At 36.4% G+C, this 21,842-nt stretch overlaps 1 protein-coding gene and 1 pseudogene across 1 annotated transcript; one reads left to right on the top strand and one right to left on the bottom strand.

The window, feature by feature from the left end:
- The first annotated feature begins 8,560 nt into the window (after positions 1 to 8,560).
- On the top strand, positions 8,561 to 14,361 carry LOC113274586 (annotated as a pseudogene).
- A 9-nt stretch (positions 14,362 to 14,370) lies between these two features.
- LOC113274587 (cyclin-SDS-like) lies at positions 14,371 to 16,551 on the bottom strand. The gene is made up of 3 exons (XM_026523969.1): positions 14,950 to 16,551; positions 14,669 to 14,836; positions 14,371 to 14,567 (listed from the first exon to the last, which is right to left on the bottom strand). Exons 1-3 carry the CDS (start codon positions 16,234 to 16,236, stop codon positions 14,397 to 14,399), a joined length of 1,626 nt encoding a protein of 541 aa, XP_026379754.1. The 5' UTR covers positions 16,237 to 16,551; the 3' UTR covers positions 14,371 to 14,396.
- Between the last annotated feature and the right edge of the window lie 5,291 nt (positions 16,552 to 21,842).

Genomic DNA, 21,842 nt, shown 5'->3' on the forward strand with positions numbered 1-21,842 from the left:
CTTCATTGTTGAGATACATTTATCAATTAAAGAACCAAGAGAAAACTAACATATTTATATCAAAACGTGGTGAAACGAAAACACAATGATATGGAATATATGCACTCTTATACCAGCATTAGCATTGTACGTTGTATGATCAACGGTTAATGGGTTGTACAATCATGCCTAATTTCATGTCTTAATGCAAATGACATGTTTCTTATTAGACTAAACTTGGTACCCTTTTAACAAGAATTTAAGTATATGAAAGCCAAATAGAGGCACAAGTATCTTTTGTTTTCTTATGAATAAGAGTACTCTAGAATAATGTCAGGCAGGCTAATCATGATGCCCATTTTTTTGGGTCCGCGACTATGTTTCTTTCCTCCCTGAGTCGCCTATTAATGTTCTTGTATCTTATAAGGCATTATTTGTTTGGCTAAGCCGATTCAAATCCTTGCGGCTTGTATTTGTTTCCCAAGGTTAAATTTATTTTCTGATTTCTAGGTTCACAAAAACGGAAGTCACTCCTCACTTAACTTCACATCTTATCTCATTGTTTTGTTTTCTCCACCATCTCATGGTGGAAATTATGATAAAAGAAAGAAGAAAAAAACTCACTAGAGTCAAGTGCGGAAAAAGCTGAAGCGTTAGCTCTTTTACGGGGAGCTAAATGGGAAAGGGAAGAAGGTATGAAGAATTTATGGATAGAGGGGGACTTTCAAAGAATGGTGAGGTACATAGAAGGCAGGGATGCAATGATGGACTAGAAGAATCAGAAGTTAGTGAAGGCAGCTATGAAGATACTGGCAGAATGCAATAATTTTTTGGGGTTGAAATTCATCCACATATCTGACAATTTTTTGGTTGATAAGTTAGCGGTGGAGGCTAGGAAATCTTCGATTCTCAGTTTATGGAAAGAAGAATTACCAGCCTTCTTAAATAGGTCTATTGCTTTAGATAAAAATCGTATTTCCTTTACTAGTAGGTTATCAAATCAGTTTGTGGTCCAAAGATCATAACAGGGCAATGATACCAGGACAGTATTCGAAATATCTTGTATAACTTCAGTTTCTATAATATGTCTCATTTAAAAAAAAAAAAAGTCAAGGCGTCGAGATGACAATTTTTTTAATGGGATTAGTTGGGATCTATCTAAGGGAAGTAAACTAGAGAAATTTATAACAAACTTAAAAAAAAAAAATGAAAGTAAAATGATATGAAATATATGTACTCATGAAATTTCATTTTACAAGCATATATGCTCAACTGTTACTGGGTCGTAAAACTGTGCATAATTTATAACGAAATTACATGTTTCCTGGATAAAACTGGACCTTTTGAAGAAACAAAATAAGCATATAAAAACAAAAGACAACGAGACCAACTGTGGGAGTTGATCATTAAAAACAAAAAATGCACTTCCACTAATGGCAGGTCAATCATCATAGTATAAGAAGGTTATTATTCCTAGCGTTTTTAGGGGCCACTCGAAAGGAATTAGGGGCCATCTTTTTATTCCCATCCATTGAAGGAGGTTAAGGGATGTCTTAAAAATAAAAATTGTCTATATTGTCCTTCACCTTTATACTAAATCTAAACCTATATCTTTTATTTTCATAATCATATCATTCCACTTCTTCTTCTCTTTTCCACCCATTGAAATTTTTTTCCATCATTTTAATTTTGATTGAAAACAAAGATCATCGATCAAACAAATGTTATGATTGATTGTTTAAAATTAAAACCCAAAATTCATAAACCTTAAAGTTGAAGCTTAGAACATCAAAAAAAAAGGAGTTCAACAAACAAAACGAATAGATGATAGTAGTTGTGATTCAAAATTAGGATTTGATTACTTGAAATCAAAAATTTGATCCGAAAATTTTCTTGGATTTACAGTAGCAGAAACATAATCGGCAGATAACTATCTATTTTACCTACCGATTATGGTTGATGTTCTTGGATTTACACTAGCAGAAACATAATCGGTAGATAATAATCTACTTTACCTACCGATTATGGTTGATGTCTTAAGAACATCAACCATAATCGGTAGGTAAATTGATCGATATCTACCGATTATTCTTGATTCTAAAAATTAAATTTCTCTGTACAAAAAGTTACGCATAATCGATAGATAATGAACACCATTAACTACCGATTGTGAAAGTAGAAAATTTTGAAACTTTTGTTAAGTTTTGAAAATTTGAATTTGAGGCCATGAACACAGTCGGCAGATAATAAGCATCACTTATTAACACAATTCACTTCCGATTATGGTAGTACTAAAATTCGAAAATTTAGTATACTCGGAGGTTAAAGTAACACACTTTACTACCGATTATGGTAGTACCAAAGTTCGAAAATTTTAGGATTTTGGCAAAATCATATTTTGGGGCCAATATACATTCGGAAGTCAAATTTACTACCGATTATGGTAGTACTAAAATTCGAAAATTGAATATATTCGGAGGTTAAAGTAACACACTTTACTACCGATTATGGTAGTACCAAATTCGAAAATTTTAAGATTTTGCAAAATCACATTTTGGGGCCAATATACATTCGGAAATCAAATTTACTACCGATTATGGTAGTACTAATATTCGAAAATTGAGTATATTCGGAGGTTAAAGTAACACACTTTACTACCGATTATGGTAGTACCAAAGTTCGAAAATTTTAGGATTTTGGTAAAATCTCATTTTGGGGCCAATATACGTTCGGAAGTTAAATTTACTACCGATTATGGTAGTGCTAAAATTCGAAAATTTAGTATATTCGGAGGTTAAAGTAACACACTTTACTACCGATTATGGTAATACCAAAGTTCGAAAATTTTAGGATTTTGGCAAAATCTCATTTTGGGGACAATATACATTCGGAAGTCAAATTTAGTACCGATTATGGTAGTATTAAGATTCAAAAAAAGAATATATTCGGAGGCTAAAGTAACACAATTTACTACCGATATGGTTGTACCAAAGTTCGAAAATTTAAGGATTTTGGCAAAATATCATTTTGGGGCAAATATACATTCGGAAGTTAAAGTAACACACTTTACTACCGATTATGGTTGCACCAAAGTCGAAAATTAAAGGATTTTGGAAAAATCTCATTTTGGGACCAATATACATTCGGAAGTTAAAGTAACACACCTTACTACCGATTATGGTTGTACCAAAGTTCGAAAAAGCAAAAAAAAAAAAAAAAAAATCCCTCAAATTTTTTTATCACCCGAATCCTGCTCAAACTACCGAATATCGAAGGGTAATTTTGTCATTACGAAATATGGAAGATAAGGGGTGAACACAATTTAGGATTGGGTGACCTTTTTTGTTTTATTGTTGGCCCCTAATTCCTTTTGAGTGGCCCCTAAAAACGCTAGGTTATTATTGGGGCGTCATCGTCTAATAGAGGGGCTTCACTTGGATATTTAGTGATCAAAAATCTGGTTATGGGGTACTTTTGATTCAATAGCAACTGTCTAAACTACCCTTCAATTAAAATTAAAACTTAAAAACAGAAACAAAATCTAATTTATATTCTTCATTCTTCACGTTTCAATTGCTCATCTTCATCCTCTCCACTTTCTCTTCATTTTTTTCATCGTAAATCCATTTGAATTCATTTCATCGAACAAACCCATGGTGTATGTAAGGTAATAATCGAACATACCCATCTTTGTTTACTTGTTTTTGTGCTTAAAATAGGTTAGATTGAATGAAATCGAAGTAAAATTAGGGTTTTAGTTACTTTTTGCTAGTGTTGCGTCTGGGTACGTTACTAGATTTTTCAACCGTAATTTAGTTTTTGAAGAACTTACGTCTAGGTTTAGTTCAATTCAACCGTAAACTTTGATTTGCATGTTGTATTACGTCTAGGTTTAGTTGAATTCCAACCGTAATTTTCAATTTTACGTCTAGGTTTAGTTGAATTCCAACCGTAATTTTCAATTTTACGTCTAGATTTAGTTTACTGAATTTTCCTTTCGTCAACCTAGCCGTAAATTTCAATTTTACGTCCAAGTTCCTTTTAATTCCAACCGTAGAAATTGATTTTACGTCCAGGTTTGGTTTGATTCCAACCGTAGAAATTAGTTTTACGTCCAGATTTGGATTGATTCCAACCGTAAAATTAACTATTATCTAATAAAATTAAAATTAACTAAAGGGTTGTTCGGTCATTACAAAATTATTTGAGATAAGGAGTTTTTGATATTACTTCTAAGTGACCCGTTTTTGTCCTATTAAATGACGCCCCTCTATTGGAATGTGACGTCCCAATAATAGCCTTCTAGTATAATATGGTGCACATTTGATCGGATAGGCCCAATGTTCCATTTTATCTTATGTGCCCCTATCTGATTATCGGGGGTGCTTAACCAAATAAAAAAGAAGACTAGAAAATCTTTTTCAGCAGCTGGTGTATTCATTTTTCTTCCCCAACCAGACTTTGTCACTAACCCCAACATCTCTCTAATCCAATGATTCTACATCCTTCCTGAGCTTCTATCTCTCAAAATCAATGGGTTTTAAGCTTAATGGAATATAAATTTGCGCCTTGCCTTCTCTATCATTCATGCATACGGCAACATACATTAATGATAAAAGAAAAGTAAACTGAAAAATTAGAATATTCCAGTTTGCAAGTTCCAGAAGTCTTGTTAGGACATGTGGTAGAGAATGTTCAACATTCCCATTAGGTATAATGTGCTGAAATCCTATCTACAAACTCCGGAAATCTTCAAATCCGAAAATTAGTCCCGGGACTTAACATATCACAATAAGCACCTCCCATAATTCATCTAATGATGCGGATGATCTTCTGATCACATATAAAGCGTCGAATCAGAGTAACCAACACCTTAAAACCCTCCTCCAAACCTATAGTTCTTCTGCAGGGCAAGTAATTAATACTACCAAATCAGTAATCATCAATCACCCTAATTTAGATCCAATCAAAATAAATTATCTTCAACAATTCTTTAATATGACAACCACTTCAAAACCTCCAACCTATCTAGGCATACAATTTAAACATGGAAGAGCATCTAATCGAACTTTCGCTCCCCTTCTACAAAGATTAACCAGAAAAACAAAAGGATGGATGACAAAATGCCTAATGCCAGCAGGAAGACTCGTTCTAATCAAAACCTCCCTAACCCCAACCTCAAATCACATAATGCAAACACAAAACCTACCCATAAATATACACAAACAAATAGATCGTATAACCAGGAATTTTTTCTGGGGACATGACTCAACAACCAAAAAACTCCACCCTGTAGGATGGGATAGAGCAACAAAAACAATAGCAGAAGGAGGATTGGGAATAAGGAAAAGCGATGATCATAATAAAGCCCTTCTCATGAAGAGAATTTGAAATTTGCATGAACAGCCTAACTCTATATGCGAAAGTCTATTCAGTGCAAAATACTTTAAAGAACAACCAATTCTACAAGGAAATATCTCCATTCCATCCTCTTCCAGCCCTCAATGGAGACAACTCGCATCAATTATTCCTACCATGCAAAATTTAATTTTCCATCAAATTAGAAATGGGTTATCAACACCAATAGAAGCTAATTGGATCCCACACTCGCCAAATCTAGATCCAACACATTACTACCCAATCCAAATGGTAGCGGATATCATCGACCCAATCTCCCACTCCTGGAATCATGAAAAATTGAACACCTTTCCCAATCAAACATTTCAAAAAATCATCAACATCCACCTTCCACAAAATAATACCCCAGATAAAATTATCTGGCCACACTCAAAATCGGGAAGCTACACCACATCTTCAGAATACAAATGTCTAACTCATGGTCAACCAACCCACACACCTTTACAACCTACCAAGTTCTTATGGACTTTACCATGTCCACCAAAAAATTCGGTTTTTCTTGTGGAAAGCCATCAATGAAGGATTACCAACCTTTTCTCTCCTACATCGAATCCATTTGACCAACTCAGACATATGTCCAAGATGCAATACTGATACGGAATTAGCAAGCCACCTTTTAATTCCCTTTCCAACAGCAGCTACTTCCTGGAACAACTTATTCAATCAACTTACAAATTCACCAAACACCAATCATGCCCAGACTTTCACCTTAACTCCACAAACAACTATATCCCAAATCCTGCAACAACCAACATCAACTTCGACAATCTCTTCATTCTGTTTTCTATTCTGGACCCTATGGTTATCCAGAAATGATCTGATTTATCAACAAAAACAAACAACGTCAGAAGAAATCCTAACCTGGGCACAAAAACTACAACAAGAATATTCATGGGCACAGCAAGCCTCACCACCAATCATACCAGGAGCTACACCAATAGTCAACCGCCCAATAACAGATAAAAGGATAGCAACAATATCGGTAGGATGGTCCGTTCCGAATATCAACTGGACTAAAATTAACACAGATGGAGCAACCAGAGGCCACCCGGGATTTGCAGGGGCGGGATTCGTCTGTAGAGACTCAGATGCACGAATAATAATAGTTATGGATCAACCACTAGGAATTACGACTGCACCAACTGCCGAAACATGGGCCTTACTATTAGCTTCAAGAATAGCAACAGAGAGACAATGGCCTAGAATTCTCTTTGAAACAGACTCGGAGAACCTCCTGTGTTTCATTACATCAACTACCACACCACCTTGGCACATAGCAGAAATGATTGAAGAAATAAAAAATAGACTGAGGCAAATCCCGCAAGTCGATATACAACACAATTACAGGGAAGGAAATCAAGCAGCGGGAGGATTAGCAAATCATGCAGCAGATGGAAGCCAAACAGAAAACTGTTCAACCAAAATCTGGGACCAGACAATCCCATCTTTTATCAGTGACATTTTATTGCAAGATTCTGTGGTACCACATACCCACGACAAGTTGTAATCTAAACTTTCTATGATAAATTCATGCTTCAAAAAAAAAACCTGGGTTTTAAAGTTTAAATAAACTCAATAGGGTTTTATCTTCAATTCTTTACTATAGTCAATATATCTATTTTAGTGACCCAATCTTATGGATGTTGGTCGCAAGTTCAGTTTATCCAAAATTCTTCCACTCCAGCACAAGTGTTTTAGTAATTGTTTAATGACAACAAGTATTTTAGTAATTGATTTGGTCAAACAAGTAGTAGTTTTATGGTCATGTGATAATGATACTTTCAAGTTTGTTGTCCCAAATCTTGTCTGGAGTAATTGAGATACTCTTATGTGTTGTAAATGACCTTGTTGGGGTTTTCTTTTTGTTTTGTTTTTTTTTCTTTTTTTTTTTCTTTTAATATAACCTTTTGTTTAATGACAACCAAAAAATAGTTAAACTAAACACTGAAAGCTTAAAACTCGATGTGTATTTGACTTGTCTTTCTTTTGAGAATATAAGATGATTTACAGCCTCCTGTATTACTCAAAGAAACTTACTGCACTTACAATCTTCCTACTTAACATTTCCAAGCCGTTGCTTCAAATTAAGACTCTCGAGTTCATCCAGATTGTTTGTTGGGCGTCACATCTGCAGGTACACCAGCCGATTCGAACCCTTCCTTTTTATATTTAATGGAGCTGCACGGTTTTAGGATTAAAACAAAAAACAACTTGGTTCTGGGTTAATTTTTTTTTCTCAATTCCCTGGTTTTTGATAAACAAGGGCATTCCTCATTTAAATTCACATCTTATCTTATCGTTTAATTAGTTTTCTCCAAAATCTGATAGTGGAAAACATGATAAAAGAAAGGCAAGAAGAAAAAAAACGCACCTAAGTCAAGGCAAGGAGATGACAAAGTTTTTAATTAGGATTAGTTAGGATCCATGTGTCAAGGAAAGTAAATTAGACAAATTTATAGCCAATTGTATAGAAATGAAAGTAAAATGATATGGAATATATGTAATGAAATTTCAGTGTAGGAGCATTATCAATTAGCATTGTATGTTACATGTTCAACTGTTAATAGGTTGTAAAATCATGCATAACTTGCTATGAAAATGACATGATTCCTCGCAAAAACTTAGACCCTTCGGACAAAAGAAAATAAAAAATAAAAAAAATAAAAAAATAAGCATTTGAGTTGAAACCTTGTCAGCACCAAATTCGTTGTTGATGAAAAACAAAAAATGCACTTTGAGATTATTTCATGAATAATGGCAGGCCAATCATCATATTAAAATCACGGTACACATTTTATTGGGCCGGCGAGTGTTCCACTACTCCATTTTATCTGATGTGCGGGCGGCACAGTGCGGCATGTGCCTCTATCTAATAATGGAGGGTGCTTAACCAAATAAAGAAGAACCCTGATTTTGGGCATACTAAAATCTTCTTAGCCATACAAAGCACTAATCCTAACTTGGATGATCTTATAAGAGGTACCTAAGGGGTGGTTCAATTACCTATATGTCCTTAAATCCTTTAAATTACTACTAATCTATCCCTAACCCTAATACAAAACCTATAATCAACTACAGCTAAAATCAGTTTCATTCACCTTATTCTTCTTCCCCTCCACATAAGACTAGAAAATCTTTTTCAGCAACTGCTTTATATTCATTTTTCTTCCCCAACCAGACTTTGTCACTACCCCCAACATCTCTGTAATCCAATGATTTCTGGAGTATATTACATCATTCAAGAGATCCCATCTTTAAAATCAATGGGTTTTAATCTTCTCAATTGAGTCAACTCAGTAATAGGTAATGGATTTAATCACTGTATCTATCTTCTATAAAACCCTTAATTTTTTTAGATTTTTTTTTTTTTGATCTTTTGTAGTTAAATTTTTCAGGGAATTAGGTTCTTGGATTTCAATTGTTTTTATAGACAGTAGTGATTGTTGTTAAATTGAAAAAAGATTGATGAATGAGTTTAAATTTTGTCTAATACACACAACATTTGGTAATATATGATATGAGATCTCAGTGCTGTCTTCCTTTACATTCCTTTATTGAATACTGCCCCTTCTTGATCATGTAAATACCCACTGGAGGCAAACTCTCCTCAAGCTCTTTGGGTTGTTAATTTGAAATGGGGGATTTGGAAACACAGAATATTCGCAATATTTGTATAGTTGCTCATGTAGATCATGGAAAGACTACCTTAGCTGATCATCTAATTGCTGGCTCTGGTGGTGGATTACTCCACCCGAAACAAGCCGGGCGGTTGAGATTAATGGATTATCTTGATGAAGAACAGAGAAGGGCAATTACAATGAAGAGTTCTTCGATTGCGTTGGAATATAAAGGTCACTCGATAAATCTGATAGACTCCCCTGGGCATATGGATTTTTGTGGCGAGGTTTCTACAGCTGCGAGATTGAGTGATGGAGCATTGGTGTTAGTGGATGCGGTTGAGGGTGTACATATACAAACCCATGCTGTTCTTCGTCAGGCGTGGATTGAGAAACTCACACCTTGTTTAGTTTTGAACAAAATTGATCGGTTGATTACGGAATTGAAGATGAGTCCAATGGAAGCGTATACTCGGTTGCAGAGGATTGTGCATGAGGTTAATAGGATTGTGAGTGGATATCAATCTGAGAAGTATCTATCAGATGTTGATTCTATGATTGCAGGGCCTGTAGGTGAGATGGGCAGTGATGAGAGTTTTGAAGGTATGGAGGAGGATGATGAAGAAGATACTTTTCAACCACAGAAGGGGAATGTTGCTTTTGTTTGTGGGTTGGATGGTTGGGGTTTCTGTATCAAAGAATTTGCTGAATTCTATGCTTCCAAGCTTGGGGCTAGTGTAGCTACTTTGCAGAAGGCTTTATGGGGACCTCGTTATTTTAATCCGAAAACAAATATGATCCTGGGGAAGAAGCCTACTGGTGCAGGAAGTAAAGCAAAGCCAATGTTCGTGCAGTTTGTGCTAGAGCCACTTTGGCAGGTTTATCAGGCAGCGTATGAACCTGATGGAGACAAAGCGGTGCTTGGTAAAGTTATTAACTCATTTCATTTGTCTGTTCCTCCTCGTGAACTAGAAAATAAGGATAAGAAAATAGTGGTGCAAGCTATTATGAGCCGTTGGCTTCCTTTGTCTGAAGCAATCTTGTCAATGGTGGTTAAGTGTATGCCTGATCCTGTTGCTGCACAGTCTGTTCGAATCACAAGGTTACTTCCAAAGAAAGTGGTCCTGGACTACGCGGTTAAGTCTGATGTCCTTGAAGAAGCAGAGAATGTAAAGAAATCAGTTCAGGCATGTGATTCAAGTCCTGAAGCACCATGTGTTGCTTTTGTATCTAAGATGTTTGCTGTTCCCATGAAGATGCTTCCACATAGAGGTCCCAACGGAGAGAATGTGAACAATTATCCAGACGAAGGCGGGGTTGCTGAATCAGATGAGTGCTTCCTTGCGTTTGCAAGGATTTTCAGCGGGGTTCTTTTGGCAGGGAAGAAAATTTATGTGCTTTCAGCTCTTTATGATCCATGTGAAGGGGAAGAAACAGTGCAGAAACATCTGCAAGAAGTTGAGTTGCATTCCTTGTATCTCATGATGGGACAAGGTTTGAAACCGGTGGCCTATGCCAGGGCAGGAAATGTTGTTGCCATACGAGGCCTTGGTCATCACATCTTGAAGAGTGCAACTCTTTCTACGACTAGAAATTGCTGGCCATTTTCAAGTTGCTGCTACTCTGCGAGTTTCTGTTGAACCAACAAATCCAAGGGATATGGCCGCACTTACAAAGGGTCTGCGGCTTCTTAACCGGGCAGATCCATTTGTTGAGGTTAGTGTTTCTGCCACAGGAGAACAAGTGATTGCAGCTGCAGGAGAGGTTCATCTCGAGAGATGCATAAAGGATCTAAAAGAGAGGTTTGCAAGGGTTAGTCTGAATGTCTCAAAACCCCTAGTCTCCTATAAAGAGACCATTGAAGGGGATGGATCCAATTTCCTTAAGAATCTGAAGCTCTTGATTGGTAGCTCAGATTGCGTTGAGAAAACAACTCCCAATGGTCGATGCGTTGTTCGGGTGCAGGTGGTAAAGCTTCCTCCAGCACTGACAAAGTTGCTTGATGAAAGTTCTGATCTGCTTGCGGAAATTCTAGATGGAAAACTTGGGCAGAGAAGCAACAAACTGTTGGCAACACATACAGAAGAAAATTCGGTACTAGATGAGAGTCCAGTTAAAGCACTTAAAGAACGGATGATGGATGTTGTGCAGGATTATGTTGTCAGTCAAGAGCTCGACAAGGATAATGCTGATAAATGTAGAAATGTGTGGCTTCAGTTGCTGCGGAGAATCTGGGCTCTTGGACCTAGGCACGTTGGTCCTAATTTTCTTCTTGTTCCAGAATGATGATCATTCAGTTCTAATTCGAGGTTCTCCTCTTGCATCTCAAAGATTAGGGTTTGTTGATGAGAAGACCTGTGATGAAGATGTGGCTTTTAAAAAATCTGTAGAAACAAGCAGTTCACTCTTTATGGAGGCAGAGAGTCTCAAGAGCAGTGTTTTATCTGGGTTTCAGCTTGCTACTGGAGCTGGACCATTATGTGACGAACCTATGTGGGGCTTGGCCTTTATTGTTGAAGCTAATGTTATTGCACTGGAGAATCAATCCAGTGGATCTGATGTTTCTACTCAACTAGCAGATAACTATGGCATCTTCACTGGACAAATAATGACAGCAGTGAAAGAAGCATGTAGGACAGCTGTGCTTCAGAAGAAACCTCGACTTGTGGAAGCCATGTACTTTTGTGAATTGAACACCCCAACTGAACATCTGGGCTCCATGTATGCTGCTTTGTCTAAGAGACGTGCCCGAGTTTTGAAGGAAGAGATGCAACAAGGGTCTTCTTTGTTCACAGTGCACGCATATGTGCCGCTTACTGAAAGTTTGGGGTTTGCACAGGAGCTTCATGGAAAGAAATCTGGAGCTTCAAGGGCGTTACTTGTATTTAGTCACTGGGAAGAGCTTTCTGAAGATCCTTTCTTTGTGCCTAAGACAGAAGAAGAAATCGAAGAGTTTGGAGATGGTTCTAGTGTTCTGCCAAATACAGCTAGGAAGCTTATTGATGCAGTGAGGAGGCGGAAAGGTCTTCCTGTGGAAGACAAAGTAGTTCAACATGCCACCAAGCAGAGGACACTATCTCGTAAAGTATAAAGATGGTGGTTCTATTGATGTATCTGGACCTCTAACAGAACTGTAAGTTGTTATATTGTTTTGTTGGAAGATGGGAAAAGAAAAGGGTATTCAGTGGTACGTACATGTCACCAGTGTTTTTTTCAGTGTTACAGATCCGATGACAAGAATCGAGCATCTGACTTTGAAAAACAAAAGATGGATGCCAAAGTTGGTAAATAATGGCTACAGTGACTGCAGCGTATTTCAAGTAACATTTGATTATGGAGATAACTCAATATTATTGACCCTGTAAGTATACACTGTTCATTTCAGCAAACTCTTAATTTCGTCTTTTATTAACGTTCTCATTATTGGGCTTTATGTTTCAAACTTAGTAATTCTAGTTGTCTAAGTCAAAAGACTCAAAATTGTTTCCCTTAGCTCTTAGCCTGTAAGCACCAGATTAGTGACACTGGTTTAGGGGATATACTTGATGGTGAACTTGTGTACTCCATTACATATATGATGAACTTGTGCATAACATGTGTCAGTTAAAAGACCTTCGGATATAACACCCACAAACAACAAAAAATAGATACAAAATGAAATTTTTGTCAGTTACCAACTTCCATTAGAACCGTTGGTGCAGGAGTTTGGTTTATAGCTCTGGTACGAATCATGGTTTGATTTGTCAAATAAGAACTGAAAAGTCCTCCAAACCCATTTCATTAGTTCCCAAAACCTTGAAAACGAGAAACACATCATTTTCTGTGTATTGAGGGAAGTTTTGTGATTCTGTCAATTCACAGCATTCTGTACTCTGGTGATATTTTCCCTTTTCATGTTTGATCCCAGACTTGTTTAGGATGTTAAAGATACTAGAAACACTTGCTTTTTACTGAAAATCCTTTGACGTAGAACCTGCGTCAAATCTTTCATGCTCATTTCTTATTACCTTAACTTGTTAAGATCTAGTGTTGAACTTAGTTTCCAAACCAAGATTCACTGCATAAGAACATTAACCTGGAATGTACTTAACTTCTCATTTTACATTTGATGGGGAAAATAATGACCGGGCACTGTGACTAGTCTAAAAGCCATCAACTTTTGAACCTATAACAGAAGACTTGGTTGAAGTCTTCTGCTATCAGTACTAAGAAACAAAGGTTACACAATCAAGAAGAAGAAGAAGAAGAAGAAGAAAGACTAGTAAAAGTAAAATGTAACCGGATTATAATAATCAGTTTGCCGTATGTATGTTCTATAGTTTGTACGAATCACACTAGTGACTGTAAGTAATTTAGATCATTCTAAGTAACACCCGCACTTCACCAGCCATTTCTAGGCTTTGTATGCATCCTGGTAGAGCTAACTCACATACTTCACCATCCATTCTAGGCTTTCTATGCATTCTGGTAGATCGTCGTTGTAGGTTCTGACGTGAGTCTGCAACATCAAATTCAATGATTCAACCATATGAAACAAAAATTAGTTTATATATATACACATGAAATCAGTATACTACATCCAAAATACAGGCCTATTTTTGTGTGTCTAATAGTCCGCACAACACCCTTGATTGATTAAGTGTTGCTCTGTTGACCCTGTTTTGGTAAGTTCACACATACATCCATAGATACTCAATCCTCAATTTTGAAGTAGAGACTGCATTGCCCATAATATTGTGAGTGGAGTTTTAATAAGGAGGATATATAACAATACCTCCATGATGAATTGGCAGGAGGAATCCTTATTGGATACCAAGGCTGAAAGAATGACCAAACCGGCGGCAACAGTTGATGGCCAGTAGCACAGCAGGTCAGGGTCCATCAAAGACAGAACTGCAAGATACTTGGCCCTGTCCTCCATTTCCTGATCCGCTCTTGCTGCTTTCAGATAGAACCTAGCAACATTTGGCCTTAATATTCTCAGAACTGACAACGTGAAATAATAATCCTTACAGAATCATGGACTAAAAACTAAATGGTCAGGGATAGGCCAGGCTGGGCTCAGACAGGTGCAGTGGTCTCACTACTATATCGAATAATATAAACAAGAGACAGGAGGGGAAGGTAACAATACCATAAGAAGTTGTAAGTGGTGGGCAAGAAACATTGGAAGTTGAGGATCTCTTGAACTAACCACTCCATGGCAACAACTTCACACCTGCTATACACATCACTCCCAATCTGGAATGTCTTTTGCCTTGTACTGCAGACATTTTTGTACAGAAACATATCAATTGCAGACAGTATAAACTATAATCCTTCTGATACGAATAACAGGTGTTCATGTGATCGAGTGGTCCATGCCAAAATGGTGAATAATAGTTACCAGTTGTACATCTGATTTTCTTCGATTCTTGTGGCTAAGGTGAGGCAAGCAATTCCAAGCAGTTGAAGCTTCCTTTTGGTTTTGAAGAAGCCTTGGCTTAAAAATCTGTCCATGAGGCTTACACATAAGAACACTGTCTCTAAATTGAGCTCCCTCAGACCTGATTCCTGCATTGTTAATGTAGCTCATTCATTAATGTACAGAAATTAAGGAGGAGATTAGAGATTCATTTCACTGAAAATAACTTCTAATTACGAACTGAACTTACATCGATTATCCAGTTAAGAATTGCTTGCCTCTCTTGAAGAAGAAAATCTCCGTAGGCTGTTGTTGTGTAATAATCTTCGAAGTAATCTTTAAGAATCACATGATTTCTTTCTCTGCTCCTGAATTTGATGTAACTATCTTCATCATTTTCATCTTCAAATTTCAAATACTGAGAATCAAATCAACAAGTAAAGTAAATTCAGATCAGAAAAGTTTGGGTAGATTGGAGATTCTGAAATATCATAATCAAGTAAGAACTCGAGAATGAGATTATGTACTTACAGTGAGTTTCTCGGAATAGTCTTTGTGGATCTGTGAAGAGATTTTGCAATCTGAAGATGCTACAGAGCTTAATCTGGAGAATTCCTTCGAGTATTCAGTAAGAAATGAGTAATAAGCAGTCGGATTTAGATCTGATCCTTGAGAAAAATCAGTTTGAGATTCAGAATCGTAAAGTGATGTTCCAACGTAATCTGAGAATTCAGAATCTAGATCGGAAATTGTCTTTGAGTAATCTGATTCTTCAGCGTCATAAGAATAATCTTCAGAACAAATGAGTTCACAGTCTGATTCACAGTCTTCAGGTTTTTGATTGATCGCTGTTGATTCTGAATCGGCGAATTTCAAATTCGACAAATCTGAAATTGACGCCACCGGAGCTCTGTTTTCATCGCCGTCGAATTGATTTTCATTTTTCGGTTCGGAATTAGATTTTGGAACAAAAAAGATCTCTGAAATACCATCACCTCCTTGAATTTCCACCTTTGCTTTCTTAACAGAAGAATCATTACTAGTAAATTCCTCCTCCGATTTGAAATTTTTCCTTGAGTTTTTAATCGAAGAATAAACTGATTGAATACAAGAAGTTTCAGAGAAAGAGATTGCTTCAGAAACATTATGATTATTACCTCCTTCATCATTTTCATCAACTTTACGAGCTCTACTTTTCCATTTTCTCCCGGAAAACTCATCGCCGGAGAATACTACACCACAAGAATTAGATTCTGATACCTTCTCCGTTGCTGTTGCTTCAATCTCCTTCCGTTTGTAGCAATATCTATTGATGATTCTCCTATCATCGGAACAATTCTCAGTTTCAGAAATCACAACTTGTTTCTTCTTCTGCTGCTGCTGCTTGAGAGACAGTTTAAACTCTTGAAGTGTTTCAGATCCAACTGAAATCAAGTTTGATGTACACGAAATCTCATCTGGAATCAACACTGATGATACCTCATCGTTTGGTTTACGCTTTTCTACTCTGTATAAAGAATTCGAAGAAGATTCACCGAGAATTGGAGAGATCTGGAAACGTTTTCTACGAGGAATCTTTGATCGGAGCTTCTTCATTACTGATACTGGTTCAAATTTTTGATTCTTCTTTGTCAAATTACTTCTCTCAGAAATTCTACTCTCAATTGCTTTCATTATCTTCAGTTGCAGAAGAAAATCTCGATGAATCGGTTTCAAAAATTTTTCAAAATGAAGTAAACCCGCGAAAAATGAGAAGAGAAGCTGAGGAGAGAGATTGTCGTGTTTAATAAGTGAAATTGTGGGACCATGTGACATCATGGGGGGCCAACTGACCCTTCCCTCGTTTATCGTGCTCCCTAAGCTGCCGAATGAGTATCTTCGTGGAATGAGGGTATGAGATATTGGAAAACCGAATACCCTCTCCGGTTGAGGGGGGAGCCGAGGTGTGGTTAGCTCTTACTCACTTGTCATCTGGCTCCGAAGTTTGTTATGTGTGTTTTTTTTGTGGGTAATTCTAGATTATTCGAGAAAATTTTTAAAAGAGAATTCGGTGATGGTTAGGTAGCGATTTTATTATTGGAATAGGTATTGGCCTCTGTTTCACGAGCAATTTTTGTGAGTAAAATTTTGATATTGATTAAGGAAAATTATAGATGGAGGAAGGAGACGCAGAGACAAGAAGGAGAACCATCATATTAGAGAGATTAGTAGTTCTATTACATAGGTTACATCATATACATAGAAAGTGGTAACTAGATGGACCGCACATCCATGGGCCATAGGCCCTGTAACACTCCCCCTTGTGCGGTTCAATAACAAAACTTTATACATAGTGCTTCACATATAATGCTTTGAATGTATTTCTTCAAATGACGTCCTCTCCTTAATTGCTTGTGCCGAAATCAAAGTCCTCATTAAAACTTTGATAAGTAAAAACTCAGTGGGATAAAATCTTGGTACAACTCTTCACATGTAGTACTTCACATGTTATCTCGTACTTTACATGTAGTTAACCACATGCGATACGATCTTCAAGGACCGACTAGTCTAAGTTAATTGCCTCATTAAAACTTCTCCAGGAAAACCCAGAGGGACAAAACCTAAACTAAAGAAAAGGAGTACAATATTAAGCAAACTTAGAACATAGTTGGACTTGAATATGTTGCCTCATTAAAACCTTGGCAAGGAAAAAACCCAGTGAGACAAAACCTTGATGAAGAAAAAAGAGTACAATGTGACAGATGCAAGTAAAGGTGATCCGTTGCAGATGATCACTTTGCTCTATTGATGTTTACTAGTTGCTTCAAAACTCTTAAGGTGGTAAAGACAATAGCCTTAGCTGGGAAATTACATTCCCGGTGTTTGTTGTTGTCTCATTAAAAACCGTGCCGAGTAACAAAACCCTGTGGAAAAAAGCAACCTCGGTGAAGGAAAATAGTAGAACGCACCATTAGATGCTCCCCATGATGTCAGACAATTTTCATTAGTCTAATGCAGTCAAAAGGAGTTTATCACACTTTAATTTGGTGACTTTAATGTTTATAAGACCCTATCCTTGATTCTGGAAGTTACGTTGCTTAAAATATTATCACGTTTCATTTCTTTGATTCAGATATTTTCAGTAATATCAGCGCGATCTTTATCTCTTCAACGTCAACATACTTGATGTTTTTAGTGTTGCCTCGCTAAAAACCTTGTCGAGTAACAAAACCTTTGGAAAAAACTATTCTCGATCGAAGGGAAAAAGAGTACAACACTCTTCAATTTCGAAGTAAAATATGTCGACATCATATCCTTGGATCCTCCCTGATGTCGGCATCTCCCCCTGATTACTTTCATAGTTGTTCCAGATAGTTCCTTTAGTCATGTACTTTTCGAAACTGAATATCGGTAATGCCTTAGAAAATAGTCTACCATATCTCCCCCTGATTACTTTCGTTGGAGAAGAGATTATTGTTCCTTCATAATCAAAAACCTTTGGATTACAGTTCCTTTAACATTCCTTTTTATGTCTTTGCAGGGATAAAACAAACTCATGTCAATGGTTACTTTTAAGTACATGATTACATTCACTGTACCATTCTAAAGACATTGCGTTGGCGCTGAGCTATATCTAGCTAACAAGTTCCCTGAGGATGTAAACTTTAATCGAGTATATTACTATACTAAGTACAACAATGCGTATATTGTACTTAGATATGAAAATTTCATCCCCAACACATCTACGTCATCTTCCTTTAGACGAAATGGTCACTTACTTATATTTGAACCTCGACTAATCATGGGAGTGTTATCAGGATGCATATCTTTATTAAATTTCCTGACAACTTTAGACATATGCAAACTGGTGGAATAACATACCACAAGCTCAGTATTTGGTCGAGCTTTACCTAGATTTTTCATCTCAAATTCGGATTTCGAATATCTTTTAAGGTCTCTTATTACATCAAGAGTACCCATCAAGTCTGTACCATCGACATAGATAGCTACAATTCCAAATCAGGAACTTTCTTCTGAATACGCAAGGAAAAATAACTTACTTGTCTATCCCCTCCAAATCAACTAGCCACCTAGACGGGTACACCAAATCCGCCTGATTGCTTCAATCTATAAGTGAGCGTTATATCTAACTGTAAACGCACTCTATGGTTTTGAGTCACTTGATTTGGGAAACAAAAGGCTATCAAGTACTTTTGTAAACATCTTCTATCTCTTGATTCTTTCAAAGATACAAACAACCACATACATATGTTGCATTTCAAGTCCATTTGAAATTACCAAGATAACTAAATAGCGGAATGCTATAACGTTCATTACAAGAGAACAATTTCAGGGCTTTGTGAGAAACCTCGCGCCACAAGGCAAGTCTTTATCCGTTAAGACTGTTTTCTTCTCATTATGCTTCGTGAAAAATTAATCATGTATGTCCAATAGGATTTACATTTTGTTAGTTAGCACTGCCACACCAAATACCTGTATATTTGTCAAACAACCAAGTTCTGTCTGGATTGTATAGGCCAAATATGCTCTTCGGTGACATCAAGGAACAAGGAGCTTGGTTCGATCTTATCTTGCTCTATTTTCTTAAGCAAGTGTATATGCAATTAATCATCAATATGCTCGCATGATCTTTCCATTGACTCGTGAGAATTCTCATAATCCACTTGGGATGTCATTGTTCTCTGGAATCATTAAACTTCGGAGCGTCCTCCAGTTTGATTCATGGATATATTAAGAGACAATCTTATGAGATGATTTCCGATGATATAAATAAGTTGTCCCTTACTCACCTACTTTCTTTTTAAGTGAGGATTAATCGAACCAAGTTGTCTCTCCAACTTCCTTTATGGAGCCACGGCCTCAACCACACTTCCACTAAGTGTAGTTGCAACACCTTAGTCTATGGTATATATCCCTTACTGAAGATTCGTAACCTTGCGCAGGTAGGTTTGTAGCTAGTATGTGTGATCTTATCACATTAGCGACATCAGTGTACATTCTGAGAATCGATTATTCTTTGTCACTTCACATTTACATTTGTGGAGTACATGGATCAATATGAGACATAGTGGGAACACACCACGACAATTCATGTCATTCCTTTAGAAAATACTTTTTCTTATCTACCCATAACGACAGGAAGATTGTCTCATTAAAGTGATAACCCGCAAATCTAGCGGTAAGAGATCTCCTGCCAAAAGGTTTAAAATGCGGATAATTGTTGGGAACTCATTTCCAACATAACTACTTAATGCGTAAGAACATGAATTTCAGGCTTAAATCCATTTACCAACTGGTACACAGAAAAGGTTGACTAATATTGGGTTCTAAAACGAATTAAGTAAATATGCGTGCAATATTGCATATCCCCCAATCATTTGTAGGAAGGTTTTTACGCATAACTTATCCTTAGACACCATCTATAACCTTTGATGGTAGCTTATGCGAGACCACGAGGTGAGGACGTTATACACTGATCCTATTAAACATGTAATATTTATCAAGTCCTTTTGATGTAAATATCAAGCATTGACAAAGTTGATGAGCCCTTAAATTGTATAATATGTGCCAGGATTGTTTCAAAAACGCATAATTTCTCGTGAACAATAATTCAACACTTTGAATCATCCACCAGAACCATAAATCACTTGAATGGTTCGCATTCTGCATGGATAGGTCCACAAATATCACCTTGTTTCTTTTGTAAAAATGGGTCGTTTACCATTTGCATCTTAAGATGGTCTCAATCATTTTTTAATAAAGAATGACTTTATAAAATGAGTTACATGCTTTATTACTTTAAAAGCATAATGGGAGGGGGTGTTTCTGGTACTTTAGAAGAGTTGATTATGAGAGATGTCGTCACTTTGCATTCTTTTAGTATTTTTAATTCCCATTTTTTTGTTCACTCAAATAAAATGATGTCCATTTGAGTTCTTTCAAAACAGAATATCTTATCACAACCAAAGTGTCTTTATGGTTATGTCAAAACCTGAATGAGTCAATTCCCAACATTGCATTGTCGGTGACGATATGGATTCAATTATCCAAGTATTGGTGATTTACAATTCACTAGACTAATTGGCTCATTATTTTACTTAAAATGTGCTTTCTTTCACATTCATTTGAGGTAATTTACATTCTCATTCTCATGGTTAGTTTTTGTAAATAATCGTTTGCACATACTTCGTAGAAACTTAACAAAATGTGATTAGATCTTAGTTCTTATAAAGCTCATGTAACTTTTAATCTTTATACCAATTAGGTAACAAAGATTGAGCACTTCGCTCGGTAATATCGCATGGTATTATATATAAGGAAACAATTCAACATTCAGTTTAATATATTTCCTTAAGATTTCATGTAATAAGTAGTGCCCTCCTTATTATGAACAAAAGAAAATCTATCTCATTTACTTTAGCGTGTTACTGTTCATGAAGATGATATACTTTTCATCATAATGTATGGATGATCCCTGTAACTCAAGTACTTTTGAGTATTTTTCAAGTTCTTTAGAGTATTTCAATCGCATGCAAATGATATACTATTCATTCCATAAGAGCATACAATTGATATAATTTTTCACAAAAAAAGGTAAAAAAAGTTTTTTTTTTTTTTTAGCTAATATAATATCGGTCAAATATCATGTAGACTGTAGGGCCCCCTAAGCTAGCAGCTGACTAATACAAGAGATTAACTATAAAGTGAGGCACTAACGATCTAAAACATCTATTTAAACAGTAAGAAAGGAGTTCTAATCAAAGATTAACCCGAATCTAAACCCTCTCTAAAAAAATTACAAGAACTCCTCTCATAGTGAGTTGGTTTACAAATAGAATATAAACACAAAATAAACACAGTGGAAGCTAACCAACTAACGAAACCAACTCCACGAAGCTTTCATCGCCACGTGCACCACTTGATCTGAATCTCTCTCTGAAACTGAAAGTGGGAATTGAGTGAGCACATCATTCTGAAGGGTGCCTAATAGAAATAACAACTAACTTTCAAGTAATCACTAGAATGATTTGTAAACAATGCAGGTTTTGTAAAAAACCGATAAAACACGGAAACACAATAAAGCATATTAAAATAATAGTATTACTGAAAATATAAAGTTTTACCAACCAATAAACCGGCACACATTCACAACATAAATAATAGCTGAGCGACGTCTTCCTTCGGAGTAGCATGGCATGACTGTTGCGGATTCTTCAATGATCATTAAAGCGCCCATGAGGTTTCCTTCCTCAAGTCATAAATTATATGTACCTTACCAGTACCTTATTCTACGCGCACTCTACATATCAAGTATCTAAAGAGATCTAATGGTAACAACATTATATCCGATCGAAGTGCTTACACAGTGGAGATACCTCTTTACCGTCCCCGCGTAAATCCAACAATCTTATATAAGATTCTCA

This window comes from Papaver somniferum, chromosome 4 (assembly GCF_003573695.1).
Source record: "Papaver somniferum cultivar HN1 chromosome 4, ASM357369v1, whole genome shotgun sequence".
Taxonomy (NCBI): Eukaryota; Viridiplantae; Streptophyta; class Magnoliopsida; order Ranunculales; family Papaveraceae; genus Papaver; species Papaver somniferum.